The sequence below is a fragment of the Hylobates moloch genome, unplaced genomic scaffold (assembly GCF_009828535.3).
Source record: "Hylobates moloch isolate HMO894 unplaced genomic scaffold, HMol_V3 SCAFFOLD_21, whole genome shotgun sequence".
NCBI classification, from domain to species: Eukaryota; Metazoa; Chordata; class Mammalia; order Primates; family Hylobatidae; genus Hylobates; species Hylobates moloch.
Window position 1 is genome coordinate 23,129,123 of NW_026652296.1, and position 14,739 is coordinate 23,143,861.

Genomic DNA, 14,739 nt, shown 5'->3' on the forward strand with positions numbered 1-14,739 from the left:
AAGCAACAGACCCAGGTGAGCCCCTGAACTTTTTTCTCAGCAGCTGAAATGTATCTAGTGGAGTGATGGGGGCCCTGGCTGAACTAGTTCATCAGTTGGGACAAGCTGCCAGCCTGGTGGCCCTGTCCCTCTTGGGACCAAGACAGGACTGATCCAGGGCTCTGGGCTCCACTGTTTTCAGATTTCCCTAATTAATCAGTGCTGCCTGGAGCCTCCTGGATGTCCAGCCCCAGGGAGCACATTCAGGGCGGAGATGAATCAGACCTGGGTCTCCCTGTCTCAGTGTGGAGAAAGATTCCCAAACAGGTCATTCTAATCTGGGATGGGGTGTCACATGAGGGAGACAGGCTTGCTCTGCTTGCCAGGGATGCTCCCCAGAGAAAGTGACTGTTTACACTGAGTTTTGAAGGATGAATGGGAGTTGGCCTGGGACAATTGAGGGGAAAGGGCTTTCCCGGTGGGGACACAGGACATGAAAATATCTGGAAGCAGGAAAAGCCCTGGCTCCTTCTTTCAGCAAGGGCTCCTGCCTTGGAATGGTGGGAACTGTGGAGGGGTCTAGACTCTAGCACCCACCCTGTGGCTAACTCTCTCTGTGACTTTGGTTCTGTCCTTGTTCCTCTCTCGATCTGAGTTTACAATGGGATGCAGGGAGTGGGGACAGGATGAAATCAATGTTTAACTAAGTACAACATGCATGCTGCTGGGGATATGCCCTAGGTTTGGAGGCATTCCAGGATCCAACTTTTTTGTTTGAATACTTTGAATTTACTTTAAATAGTGCTAGAAAAAAAATATATAACTAGGCCGGGAGTGGTGGCTCATGTCTGCAATCCCAGCACTTTGGGAGGCTGAGGCAAGCAGATCAGTTGAGGTCAGGAGTTCGAGACCAGCCTGGCCAAAATGGAGAAACCCTGTCTCTACTAAAAATACAAAAATTAGCCAGGCATGGTGGCGTGCGCCTGTAGTCCCAGCTAGTTGGCAGGCTGAGGCAGAAGAATCGCTTGGACCTGGGAGTTGGAGGTTGCAGTGAGCCGAGATCATACCACTACACTCCAGCCTGGGCAATAGAGCAAGACTCCATCTCAAAAAAAACAAACAAACAAACAAACAAAATATACATATATATATAACTAGTACATCATAACAAGTAATGTTTCATATTCCTTTAAAATATTTTAAGTTATTTTAAAGAAATATATTAAGTAACTAATAGTATAGATGGTAGCTAAGGGGTGATCTGGGAATGCCCAAGATTCCAGACACACTAAAATCAGTCTTTGAAGGCTCTTTCTGCTCTGCTAGCCATACAAGGACTAACGCTGCCCACTGCTCTCTGTCACTTAGCTACAGCGCCTGGGACACCCCAGGCAAGATTATCGCCTTTGTTTCACTGACGGGTCGCCGAGGCCCAGGGGAGTCACTCAGCAAGTTTGTGGCTTGGGGAGCTGGGCTTTGAGCCTGTGCTCATTCCCCTTGCCTCACAGACATCACTCACTTGTCTGCCCCAAACCCTACTCCCAGCATGGGTGTAAACTGAATTTTCACTGAAAGCATCCAGGAGCATATCTGCAAGGTCAGCCATGCTGGAGACAGTCTGCCATGAGACTTTGGGCAAGGGGCTTCCCTCTCTGGGCCTTGGTTTTGCCATCTGTACAGTGGGAGAGTACCCAGTGAGATTGGGTGAGAATCAGGGTTTTCTCCAGCTACATGTTCTTGGAGTCAGAGTTTCTGAGAGCCCCTGGATGTCCAAGAAGCTGGAGGGACAGACAGATGGAGGAGGAGGCAGAAACAGCCTCTCAGGCTTCTTGTTGTACAAATTGCTCCAAACTTCAAAGGGGCCAAAGGCCCAGAAAGATGCTCCTCAGCATTGTCTTGGGCAAGATTCCTCCATCTTTCTGAGAGATCTGGCTTTGTTCAGGCCTGATTTATGGGATCTTCTGAGAATACTACTTCCTCCCTGCTGCCCGGTATAGGTGCCTGACTGAGAGGATAGCTGTATTAGTCCGTTCTCACATTGCTATAAAGAAATACCTGAGACTGGGTAATTTATAAAGAAAGGAAGTTTAATTGGCTCTCAGTTCTGAAGGCTGTACAGGAAGCATGATGCTGGCATCTGCTCAGCTTCTTGGGAGACCTCAGGAAACTTACAATCATAGCAGAAGGCAAATCGGAAGCAGGCATCTTTACAGAAGCAAAAGAGTGAAGGGAGAGGTACTACACACTTTTAAACAACCAGATCTCAAGAGAACTCACTCACTATCACAAGGACAGTACCAAAGGGGATGGCACTCAACCATTCATGAGAAATATGCCCCCACGATCCAGTCACCTCCCACCAGGCCCCACCTCCAACACTGGGGATTACAGTTCACTATGACATTTGGGAAGGGACACACATCCAAACAACATCCGTAACCAACCATCAGATTTGCCCAGGACAAATAGCTTCCTGGGATGTAAGACTTTAAGTTTGTTTTTTGTTTGTTTGTTGAGATAGGGTCTCAATCCGTCACCCAGGCTGGAGTGCCATAGTGAGATCTTGGCTCACTGCACACTTGACCTCTCAGGCTCAAGTGATCCTCCCACCTCAGCCTCCTGAGTGGCTGGGACTACAGGCATGCACTATCATACCCAGCTAATATTTTAATAATTTGCAGAGATGAGGTGTCACTATGTTGCCCAGGCTGGTCTTGAACTCCTGGACACAGGTAATCCTCTTGTCTCAGCCTTCCAAAGTGCTGGAGTTACACGCACGAGCTACCACAACCAGCCAAGAGTTTAAGTTTTAAAACTGGGATGATCCCAGTCTAACTGGGAAGATCCTGGTCTAACTGGGATGAGTTATGACCTACCACCTCATGCAAGGCCTTGCTAAGAGATTTACTCTCATCTCCTCCTGGAGTCCTCACAACAACCCAGAAGGTAGGGCTCATTGTCCCATTTTCCAGATGAAAAAAGCAGAGGCTCAGATGAGAAATGACTTGCCAGAGCCACAGCTGCCAAGTGGTGGAGCTGATTTTCAAATCCAGGTCTGGGGGTATGGGAGGTACAAGCACTTGATACAAAACCTTCAGTGGTCCACGATTCTCAGCATTTGGATAGGATAGAATGGAAGCAGAGAGGAGGTGGGTGGCTCTGACTCAGTATCAAGGCCCTTCTCTCTGGGGTTCTCTGTGTCAAAAATAATACTGTCCTTGTTTTCCATGAAGGTTTGAGACTTGGGTTATGGTGTCAGCCCCACCCCTAACTTGTTGGGTAGCCTTGAACAAATCACTTGCTTCTCTGGGCTTCAGTTTTTCCTAACTAGAAAATGAGAAAGTTATCTTAGATCCCCTTTAAGACTACATTGCTATGAAGGAGGCTTAGAGAGCAAGAGGTTGAATTGACTCTTTGCTTTACAGATGAGTGAAATTGAGGCCCAGAGAGACAGGACTAAGTCTTGCATTTGCACTTGACTATGATAGAGGAGAAAGTGGTCAAAACTGAAAGAGAACCAGAGCCAACATTGAAAAAAGATACAGAGAGGCAAAGAGATATACACAGAGAGAAGGAGGATGAGTGAGAGTCAACTGTTGACTTTGTTTGGTTTCTGGATCCAGTCATGCCTGAAGTCTACTTGGACTTCCTAATAATTAAGTCAATACATTTCTTCTTTTGCTTAAGCTAGCTTGAGTTGGGTTTCTGTCACTTACAATCCTAGGAATTTATATCAGTTCCTATGTCCTTCCATTGAGGGATCCGGGGATACGTGTATCAAGTAATTAATTAATTTATCCATTCAACAAACATTTATTAGCATGCACTCTGTAGTAGATAATGCACTAAGGATACAGTGTGGATATAACGATAAACAAGATACATTAGGACCTCAAAGGACTCGCAATCCAGTTGGGGAGGCAGATAGGAAAATAAATGAGTGCGATGGAGTGAGATAGAAGTCTGCAGAGAGAAAGAGAGACAGAGAAACCATGTATCAGAGAACGAGAGCGTGAGACACCCTGAGGGTGGCCAAACAGGCCAGCAAAGAGATGGAAACAGTGGTGTACCTCTTGGAAATGATGTAAAATGGGTGGGTGGTGGGGTGGAAAGGGGTGAGGGGGCAGAAGGAGGAGGAGAGTTCTGTGGTTGGGGCCACAGTGGATTCAAAGGTGGATTAGCACCTGCTGTGTTTAGTCCTGGGTGGACCTGGGTATTTCCATAGTGAAGAAGACACGAGAGCAAGTTCTCCATGAGTAGGACCTCCCAGGTTGGTAGGTGGTGCCCAAAGCCCACAAATAAGGGCACTGGGATATGATGGGGGCTAGGGAGAAGTCTGTCTGTTGAGATCCTAAGGGAGTGGTCAATTCTAAGTGGGAAAAAGGATGTCAGAGAAATTTTCTTATGAATATCTATGTAAGGCCGGGTGCAGTGCCTCACGCCTGTAATCCCAGCGTTTTGGGAGGCCAAGGTGGGTGGATCACATGAGGTCAGGAGTTCGAGACCACCCTGGCCAACATGGCGAAACCCCATCTCTACTAAAAATAAAAAAAATTGTATTGTAATCTCAGCTACTCTGGAGGCTGAAATAGGAGAATCACTTGAACCCAGGAGGCAGAGGTTGCAGTGAGCCACGATCATGCCACCGCACTGCAGCCTGGGAGACAGAGCAAGACTCTGTCTCCAGAAAACACAAAAATCTATATAAGTAGGGTCTTTTAAACAGAGGAGGGTGGGCAGAGATGGGTGGGGTTTGGGGCAAGATGGACAGGAGCATGAAGCCATTGGCACAGCCAGTCATGTCTGGATATCTGGGCAGCAGAGTGGCCCCAGGCAGGCAGACTGGGTGCAAATTCCACTCTGCTGTTGCTTCCTGTTGGCTTTCCTCAAAACAGATCTTGAGGCAAGGATTTGGGTGCACATGGTTTATCTGGCAGGTGGTCCCAGCATGTTGAAAGAGTGGGGATGTGAGACTGGGAAGGGAAAGAGATCAATACGGGTGTGTTTGTGAGCAGGCAACTAGAGCTCATGCTGCTGAGGACTCAGAGAAACTGCTTGCAACATTGTCCCTGCGAGGGACGAGGAAGCGGGACTCCTCCCCGTTGATTGAGGGCTGCTCCTGAGGTTTGAACTCCGTGACTTCTGGCCTGCCCTGCTGGCTGAGCAACCTTCAGGAGGCCAAAGAATGCCCTTGGGTGAGGCATGTCCAAGAGCCGTCTACTGGTGATTCCCAGGGAAGATGAAAGAGGCAGCAGAGCACCAAGAGCAGCTGCCTCAGCTTCTTGCCGGCTGTGTACACTTAGCTTCTCTGTGCCTTGGATTTCCTGCCTATAAAATGGGGCTGAAAATGGTACCCCCCACACAGCAACCACGACGATGTAAAATGCTTAGCACAGGGCCTGAGACATGGCTCCGAAAATGGCAGCTAGTATGGTTTCTAGAGAACTATGGGCAGCTCTGCATGGCTGGAAAAGACAGTGCAGGTAGCACGGGCAGCAAGAGTGAGGGGGGAGGGGGAGCAGCAGTGGCACGGGAGGGCCTTGATTGTCAGCACAGGTAATGAGGTCTCAACCAGAGCATGGTTGACATGGTTTGGATTTGTGTCCCTGCCCAAATCACATTTCGAATTGGGAGAGGGGCCTGGTGGGAGGTGACTGTATCATGGGGGCAGATTTCCCCCTTGCTGTTCTCGTGATAGTGAGTGAGTTCTCGCAAGATGTGATGGTTTAAAAACGTGTGGCACTGCCCTCTTCGCTCTTTCTCTCTCCAGCCACCATGTGAAGAAGGCCCTTGCTTCCCCTTCACCTTCCTCCACGACGGTAAGTTTCCTGAGGCCTCCCAGTCACGCCTCCTGTGAAGCCTGCAGAACGGTGAGTCAATTAAACCTCTTTTTCTCATAAATTACCCAGTCTCAGGTAGTTCTTTATAGCAGTGTGAAAACAGACTAATACAGTGGTTGAGGGATGCTAGGGAGGAGGATGAGTGAGGAGGGCTGCTGGGCGTGGGGCAGACAGAGACTAGAGAGTTCAGGATGGCTGCCATCCAGCCCACCAGGACATCCCTGAGTCTGGGTGTTCATTCACACAGTATCTCCACGACTTCTCTGTACCAACCACTTTCCGGGGAGGTGGATCTCAGCCTGCAAAGAGCTCTTCGTGCAGGCAGGGAGATAATACTTGAGCAGAAATAATGATAAGTTGGGTAAAACCCATCAGAAAGCCATCAGAAGGAGCACAGAGGGTGAAGGAAGCTCAAGGGGAGGGAAGCATCACTTCCAGATGGAGAGGTCAGGAGATGCTCTGGAGGACGGGTATTTAGGATCTGGGCCTTATGGGAAGGATGACAAGATAGGCAGGTGAAGTGAGGGTGAGATCCAGCCTAAGCACAGTCAGAGAGGTGGGAATGTACAGGAGGTGCTGCAGGCGGGTCAGGGGCAGTGGGTCAGTGACTGCAGCCCCAAAACCCAGACCTCCCTGTGGAACTCTCATTGGGATTAAAGTTATCTTGGCTTGTCCAGTTCGAGGCTATATTTGCGTGTAAAAGTTTGATGTGCATGGTGTAGGTGAAGCCATGGGGAAAACAGCTCCTCCCCCTCCAAATGCCAACAATGTATACTAGCACAAGCCTATAGGAGTGTGTTAAGTTGGGTTCCCCAGAAGCAGACAAGGATATCTGTGCAAGTGGTGTATTAACAGAGTGCTCCAGGCCGGGTGCAGTGGCTCATGCCTATAATCCCAGCACTTCGGGAGGCCAAGGCGGGTGGATCACAAGGTCAGGAGTTCGAGACCAGCCTGGCCAAGAAACCCCATCTCTACTAAAAAAAATACAAAAAATTAGCTGGGCATGGTGGCAGGTGCCTGTAATTCCAGCTACTCAGGAGGCTGAGGCAGGAGAATCACTTGAACCTGGGAGGCGGAGGTTGCAGTGAGCCGAGATCACCCCATTGCACTCCAGCCTGGACGACAAGAGTGAAACTCCATCTCAAAAAAAAAAAGAGTGCTCCCAGTGAAGACTGGTGAGAAAGTGCAGGAGGCAGGACAGGAAAGGGAAGGAAGCCCAGTAAGATGCATTGGTTATTTATTGCTGCATAACAAATTAGCCCAGACTTAGCATCTGAAACAACAAGCAGTGATCATCTCAGTTTCTGTGGTCAGGAACCCAGGAGTGGCTTCACTGAATGGTTGTGTCTCAGGGTATCTTAGGAGGGGGCAGTCAAGGTGTTGGCTGGGGCTCAATCACCTCAAGGCTTAACTGGGAGGCCGGGCGTGGTGACTCATTCCCGTAATCCCAGCACTTTGGGAGGCCAAGGCAGGCAGATCACTTGAGATCAGGAGCTGGAGACCAGCCTGGCCAACATGGTAAAACCTCATCTCTACTAATAATACAAAAATTAGCCATGTGTGGTGGTGCATGCCTGTAATCCCTGCTACTCGGGAGGCTGAGGCACGAGGATTGCTTGAACCCATGAGGTGGAGGTTGCAGTGAGCCAAGATTGTGCCACTGCATTCCAGCCTGGGCAACAGAGCAAGACCCTGTCTCAAAAAATCAAAGGCTCAACTTGGGGAAGATCCACTTCTAAACTCACTCTTGTGAGTGTGGACAGCCCTCCGGTCCTCACTGGCTGTTGGCCAGAGACATCAGTTCCCTGCCACTTCAGACGGCTGAAGTATCATAGCATATCATATAATATCCTATCCTAGCACATATCATATCATATATCATATCATATCATATCATATCATATCATAATCATATAGTGGCAGCTTGATTGCCCTACAGAGAGACAGCCCTGAAAGGGAAAGAGAGAAATAGAGGGCCACCCTACGACAAAAGCCATAGTCTTTTTTTTTTCTTTTTTTTGAGATGGAGTCTTGCTCTCGTCGCCAGGCTGGAGTGCAGTGGCATGATCTTGGCTCACTGCAAACTCCACCTCCCGGGTTTAAGCAATTCTCTGCCTCAGCCGCCCAAGTAGCTGGGATTACAGGTGTCCGCCACCACGCCTGGCTAATTTTTGTATTTTTAGTAGAGACAGGGTTTCACCACGTTGGCCAGGCTGGTCTTGAACTCCTGACCTCATGATCTGCCCGACTCAGCCTCCCAAAGTCCTGGGATTACAGGCATGAGCCACTGCCCCCAGCCCGCCATGGTCTTTTTATCACTTAATCTTGGAAGTGACATCACATCACAGCCTACACTCAAAGGGAAGGGATCACACAAGGGTGTGAGTGCCAGGAGGCAAGTCCTTTAGGGCCATCTTAGAGTGTACACCTACCCCAGTGAAACTTTCAGCAAAGTCCCAGCCTCAGCCACATCCCACACGGAGCTCTGGAGTGTAAAACAGTCTCCAGGCAAGGAAACTGGGCTTTCACACTCCTGTCCCAGTCTGTTGTTGACTAAGTCCCCCAAGGTGGGGCTTAACAGCTAGGCATTTCAGGTTCGTTCCATGGACAAGGCAGCTCCAGTAGCTGAAGAACAGGCCTCCAACGAAGGTCACAGGCATGAACTCTTCTCTTACAGCAACGAATGGCTGGGTGCGATGGCTCATACCTGTAATCCTAGCACTTTGGGAGGCTGAGGCAGGCAGATCACTCGAGGCCAGGGGTTCGAGACCAGCCTGGTCGTTATGGGGAAACCCCACCTCTACTAAAAATACAAAAATTAGCAGGGCATGGTGGCCCACACCAGTGGTCCCAGCTACTCAGGGGGCTGAGGCACAAGAATCACTTGAACCCAGGAGGTGGAGGTTGCAATGAGCCAAAGTCGTGCCACTGCGCTCCAGCCTGGGCAACAGAGCGAGACTCTGTCTCAGAAAAAAAAAAAAAAGAGCACACAGAGGTCAGGGGAAGCACCCCAAACCTGTAAAAGATACAAAGGCTCTAGAGAGAGCATCAATAGTGTCCCCTTAAAAGCGGATAATTTGGAAACATTTACCAACATCAAGAATGCCTGTATCCTTTAACCATCAACCTCACTTCTAGAAATTTCTCTTACAAACTCACTGAAGAAACAGCCTGAATATCCATTAGTAGGGTCTGGTTAAGTAAATTATGGTCTGTTCATATACTGGATTATTATACAGCTGTTAAAAGAACTAATATGGGCCGGGCATGGTGGCTCATGCCTGTAGTGCCAACACTTTGGGAGGTCAAGGTGGGTGATGATTTGAGGCCAGGAGTTCGAGACCAGCCTGGCCAACATAGGGAAACCCTGTCTCTATTAGAAATACAAAAATCAGGCAAGTGGGGTGTCACACACCTGTAATTCCAGCTACTCAGGAGGCTGCGACAGGAGAATCACTTGAACCCAGTAGGCGGAGACTGCAGTGAGCCAAGATCACGCCACTGCACTCCAGCCTGGGCAACAGAGCGAGACTCTGTCTCAGAAACAAACAAACAAACAAACCCTAATATGAAAGATCTCCTAGACACATCATTAAGTGAAAAAAGGAGGGTGTAAAATATTAACTGTATTGGAAACAAAGGAATTATCTGTGTATATCTGGACTTGCAAAGGAATGGGAATTTTCAGGTCAGATAAACAATACATTATTATTGGTGAAAGGGAGACTGACAGCCTGGGGTTGGAGGGAGATTTTTCGTCTTATGTCTTTAGCAATAATTGAATATTTAATTGTGTGCAGTGGCACAATCATAGCTCACTGCAGCCTCGACCTCCTGGGCTCAAGTGATCCTCCCAGCTCAGCCTCCTGAATAGTTGGAACTAAGGTACGCACCACCATATCTGGCTAATTTTTAAACTTTTTGTAGAGATGAGGTCTTGCTGTTGCCTAGGCAGGTCTCAAACTCCTAGCCTCATGTGATTCTCCCACCTCTGCCTCTCAAAGTGCTGGGATTACAAGCATGAGCCACTGCACCCTGCATTGCAATAATTTTTTAATTGATTTTTAAACAAAAGAGAGAGTGAATCTGGAAACTCAAGTCCCTAGAAGCCACACATATGTTTGTGACTCTTCCTGTCACCTGTTCTGTGCTATGGGGGCGCAGCAGAAGTGGTTTCTGACCCAGCCCAGAGTTGTCCGTGGGAAAACTGGTTTGCTTCAATGAGATTGTATTGCCTGTCTAATTTGTTTCTGTTTTGTGTTTTATAATTTGCTCTGAAGATTAGATTGTATCTTTTATTTCACTCTAAATTTTTTACAATAGCCGTTGGCCAAAAGCATTAATGATCTGATTTTGAGAGCTGTGTAAATTACCAGCCTGCACCAGCCCATTTCTGTCTTGCCCTGTCTAGGTTGTCCTCGCCAGAGCCCCCTCTGGAGATCTGAGGAGCAAATCCAACCCCATGACTCCCACCCCCGCTGAAAGCTGCCATGACTCCCCACAGCTCTCAGCATAAGCAATAACAATAAGAGCACCCACTCATTGAGTGCTGACTACAGCCCCAGCCCTGAGGCTCGTGCTTTACATGGGTTATTGCCTGGAGATTTCACAAAAGCCCTGGGAGGCAGAGACCATCTAAACCAGCAGTCCCCAATTTTTTTTGGTACCAAGGACCAGTTTCATGGAAGACAATTTTCCCACAGAATGGTGGTGGGGTGGGGGAATGGTTTTGAGATGAAACTGTTTCACCTCAGATCATCAGGCACTGGATTCTCATAAAGAGCACATAACCTAGATCCTTCACGTGCACAGTTCCCGATATGGTTCGTGCTCCTATGAGAATGTAATGCTGCTGCTGATGTGACAGGAAGTGGAGCTCAGGCGGTGATACTCACCTCCTGCTATGCGGCCCAGTTCCTAACAGGCCACGGACCCGTACCAGTCTGTGGCCCCAAGGTTGGGGACCCCTGATCTAAACAATTTGAAAGGTGAGAAAACTGCGTCACAGAGAGGTGGAGTTATTTTCCAAGTTTACACAGCCAGGACCTGGCTGAGCCCAAATCTGAAATCCTACTTGGCTCAAAGGGCTGCACCTGGGTTGAGAAAGCACAAATAGGGCTGGAGAGGCCAGTAGGAGTAGATCGCCAAGCACTGGATGCTGAGGCTGAGGATAATGGGAGCCAGAGGAAACGAGGACCCTGAGTCCTCTGATATCTGTTTGGAATGATCTTGGGTGCCCCTTTCAAGACCTGCATGGTCATTTCCCTCCAAAAAGTGTTTCCTGCTTTTGTAGTCCATGGTTATTCATTCATTCGTTCATTCATTCAACAAATTCACGTGCTGGACGCTGTTAGGTCTAGGGACACAGACACGGTCCCACCAAATCAGACAAGGTCCCACTCTCCAGGAGCTCTAAACTCTATCTCTAGGAGTATAAACCAACAGTGACAATTCAGAGATCCATGTTTGGGTTAGAGGAAGCTCAGGGAGCCGGGGGGTTGTAGGAGCATAAAGGAAATATCCAAACAGTCTGGGGAGAGGGGTTGGGGTCAAGGGAGACTCCCTAAGCAGGTGCTGCCTCAGCTCAGCTCTGAAGATGGCAGATACCAAGGTGAAAGGAGGAAAAGGGGTGGGAAACGGGGCAGAAAGAACATTCCAAACAAAGGGAACAGCACGTACAAAGGCCTGGAGGAGAGATTCTTGAAAGAACAGACTTTGGCTGAATTGTCTTCTGCCAATTCCCCAATGCCTAGAACACTGTCAGGCACACAGTGGATGCTTAATAAGTATCAGTTGAGTAAATAGAGCATGGCATGTTCAGGCGGCTGCAGGTGATTCAGAGCAGCTAGATGATAACCTGCAAGGCAAGGAGAGATCATGCAGAGGCTGGGGAGTTCCATAGGGGCCAGGTTAGGAAAGGTCTGGAATAGCAAGTTTATAATTTTGAGCACCAGAGAGCTGCTGACGGGTCTTGATTTGGGACAGGGATTAGCAGGGAGGGTGCTTCATTGGAATGGTTTTGAAAGACCCTCCGGTTCAATATGTGGAAAATGACCTGAGAGAGGCCAGGCACGATGGCTCATGCCTGTAATCCCAACATTTTGGGAGGCCAAGACAGGATTGCTTGAGCCCAGGAGTTCGAGACCAGCCTGGGCAACATGGCAAGACCCTGTCTCTATAAAAAATACAAAAATTGGCCAGGCATGGTGGCTCATGCCTGTAGTCCTAGCTACTCAGGAGGCCGAGGTGGGAGGATTGCTTGAGCCCAGAAGTTCGAGGCTGCAGTGAGCTGCAATTGCATCACTGCACTTCAGCCTGGGTAACAGAGTGAGATGAAAGAAGAAAAGAAAGAAAGAAAGAAGGAAAGAAAGAGAGAAAGAAAGAAAGAGAGAGAGAGAAGAAAAAAAAAAAAAAAAAAAAAAAAAAAAAAAAAAAAAAGAAAAACACAGGAGGAGGAGGAAGGAAGGAAGGAAGGAAGGAAGGAAGGAAGGAAGGAAGGAAGGAAGGAAATAAATGAGCTCAATACCCCAAGGAATGCCTGCAACTGAGGATTCCTCTCAGGGAGACCACAGCCCATCGGCATGGCTCAAGAGTTTGTGAACTGCAAAATCCAGCCTGGGAAGGTGGTTGTGTTCATCAACCCCACCTGCCCATACTGCTGGAAGACCCAAGAGATCCTCAATCAATTGCCCATCAAACAGGGGCTTCTGGAAGTAGTAGTAGCAGCTGTCGATATTGCAGCTACTAACCACACCAACGAGATTCAAGATTATTTGAAACAGCTCACGGGAGCAAGAACGGTGCCTCGAGTCTTTATTGGTAAAGATTGTATAGGCGGATGCAGTGATCTAGTCACTATGCAACAGAGCTGGGAGCTGCTGACTTGGCTAAAGCAGATTGGAGTTCTGCAGTAACCACAGAGCAGGCCCCATTCTGATGTCCCTCCTCAAGAGCTGGATGGCATTGCAAATGATGACATCACTTCTTGGTGGATCAATCTGGGGGCACAAACAGCTTTTTTTCTTCTTTTGGCTCAGTATTTAAAAGTTGATCAACTTGTTCTTAACCACAGGGCCAAGAAGGTTGACGGACCATCTTGGTTTTCTTCCGGATATGCGCTTTGGTTTTCAGAAGACTGTGACAAGTTCTGGCCTAGGATTCACTCACTGACCCTCAATTGTTCTTTCTCTTTGGCACACGTTTCTTACTGTTCCCCACGTGTCGGCATGCCTCTACCTCTAAGCCGGTGTTTTTCAACTATGTTGATCCAGACTCCTTCTCCACAATGATGAATCCATAGTTGGTTTTCTGCTACTGCCCATTAGCTGAAATCATTCCACTGCTTGACTTTATGGAGTTGGTGTTTTGAAATTTGTGGGTATTTTGAATGTGCTCTTTCAAACTACATGCATCTCTCCACTCAACTCCACCCCATCCCATCCTGCCTTGAGAATCACTGCTCTGAACCAGTGCTCTCCACCTTGACCTCTCACAGATCTCACAGGAAATGTTCAACAATTCTGTGAAAGGTCTGAGGACTCAATTGGAGAAATATGAAAAGTTAAGCATAGCTGGTCTTGGTATCACATGGATCAGAGGCACAATTGCAGAGGCTATGATCATGTGGGACACGCTGTTATTTAAGATGGCCATCCAGATAATCCTGAACACTGTGTATTTATTTGATTTAGAGTACCAACAAGAATTATAGCACAAAATGTAAAATATCTGAGGAAACTTACAGCCCCCACCCCAAGAGTGTATCTGCGAAAGGGCACCCCACACTTTGAAAACTAAGAATCCCTTATCATGAAGTTTGCCTGTTCTAGAATTGTAAGATTGTTAATTTCCTTCTTCAGTCTCTAGTGAGACGCTTAATTTATTTTCTAATAAAAAATACCTATAGATTGAAAAAAACAAAAAGAAAATGACCTGGAAGGGACAAGGCTGGAGGCAGGGTGACCAGTGAGGAGGCTGGTTCCATAATTCAGATAAGAAAAGATGATTTAGAATCTCACCTTCTATCTTAGTCCATTTTCTTTTGCTTATAACAGAATACCTGAAACTGAGTAATTTATCAAGAAGAGGAATTTATTTCTTACAGTTATGGAGGCTGAGAAGTCCAAGGTCGAGGGGCCACATCTGGTGAGGGCCTTCTTGCTGATAGGGACACTTTGCAGGGACCCAAGGTGACACAGAATGTCACAGGGAGAAGGGGCTGAGCATGCTAGCTCAGATCTCCTTCTTCTTATAAAGCCACCAGTCCCTCTCCCATGATAACCCATTAATCCATTAGCCCATCAATCCATTAATCCATAAATGGATTAATCCATTTATGAAGGCAGAGCACTCATGACCCAATCACCTCTTAAAGGCCCCACCTCTCAATACTGCTACATTGGGAATTAAATTTCAACATGAGTTTTAAGGGGGCAAACACTTAAAACATAGCACCTTCTAACCAGCTACAACACTGCCCAGCTGCCCACTCAGGATTACTGAGAACCCCAGAATCTTGTCCAGCCTAGTACTGTCCTCCATGTTGACTCTCATCAGCAAAGAGGAAATCCAGATATCACCTAGGTCTCCTGGAACTATACTCCTAGTAATGCTGCCAAAGATGGCACTTATGTCCAAGTGAGCATACAGTCTTTTTTGTACCTTTCTAATTATCCAAGGTATATAGGTATATCAGTCATTGTCCCATTGGAGAAATAGAATGCCCTTAAGATATTTCAAGCAGAGAGGGACTGAATGCATAGAATTTATTACAAAGTTGTTGGCCAGGAGAAGCAGAAGAGCAAACAGGAATAGAAGGTGGCACCCAATTATCAAGAAGCTGGTACACTCCAGGCTTGGCCCACAGGCCAGCACTCACTACTGAGCTGCTGCAGGTGCTGCCACTGCCATTGAGCAGGAG

General features: G+C 47.8%; 1 protein-coding gene across 1 annotated transcript; it reads left to right on the forward strand.

The window, feature by feature from the left end:
• The first annotated feature begins 12,400 nt into the window (after positions 1–12,400).
• On the forward strand, positions 12,401–12,733 carry LOC116461481 (glutaredoxin-1-like). Its single transcript, XM_032754045.1, has one exon. The coding sequence runs from the start codon at positions 12,401–12,403 to the stop codon at positions 12,731–12,733; it is 333 nt and encodes a 110-aa protein (XP_032609936.1).
• Positions 12,734–14,739: the final 2,006 nt, after the last annotated feature.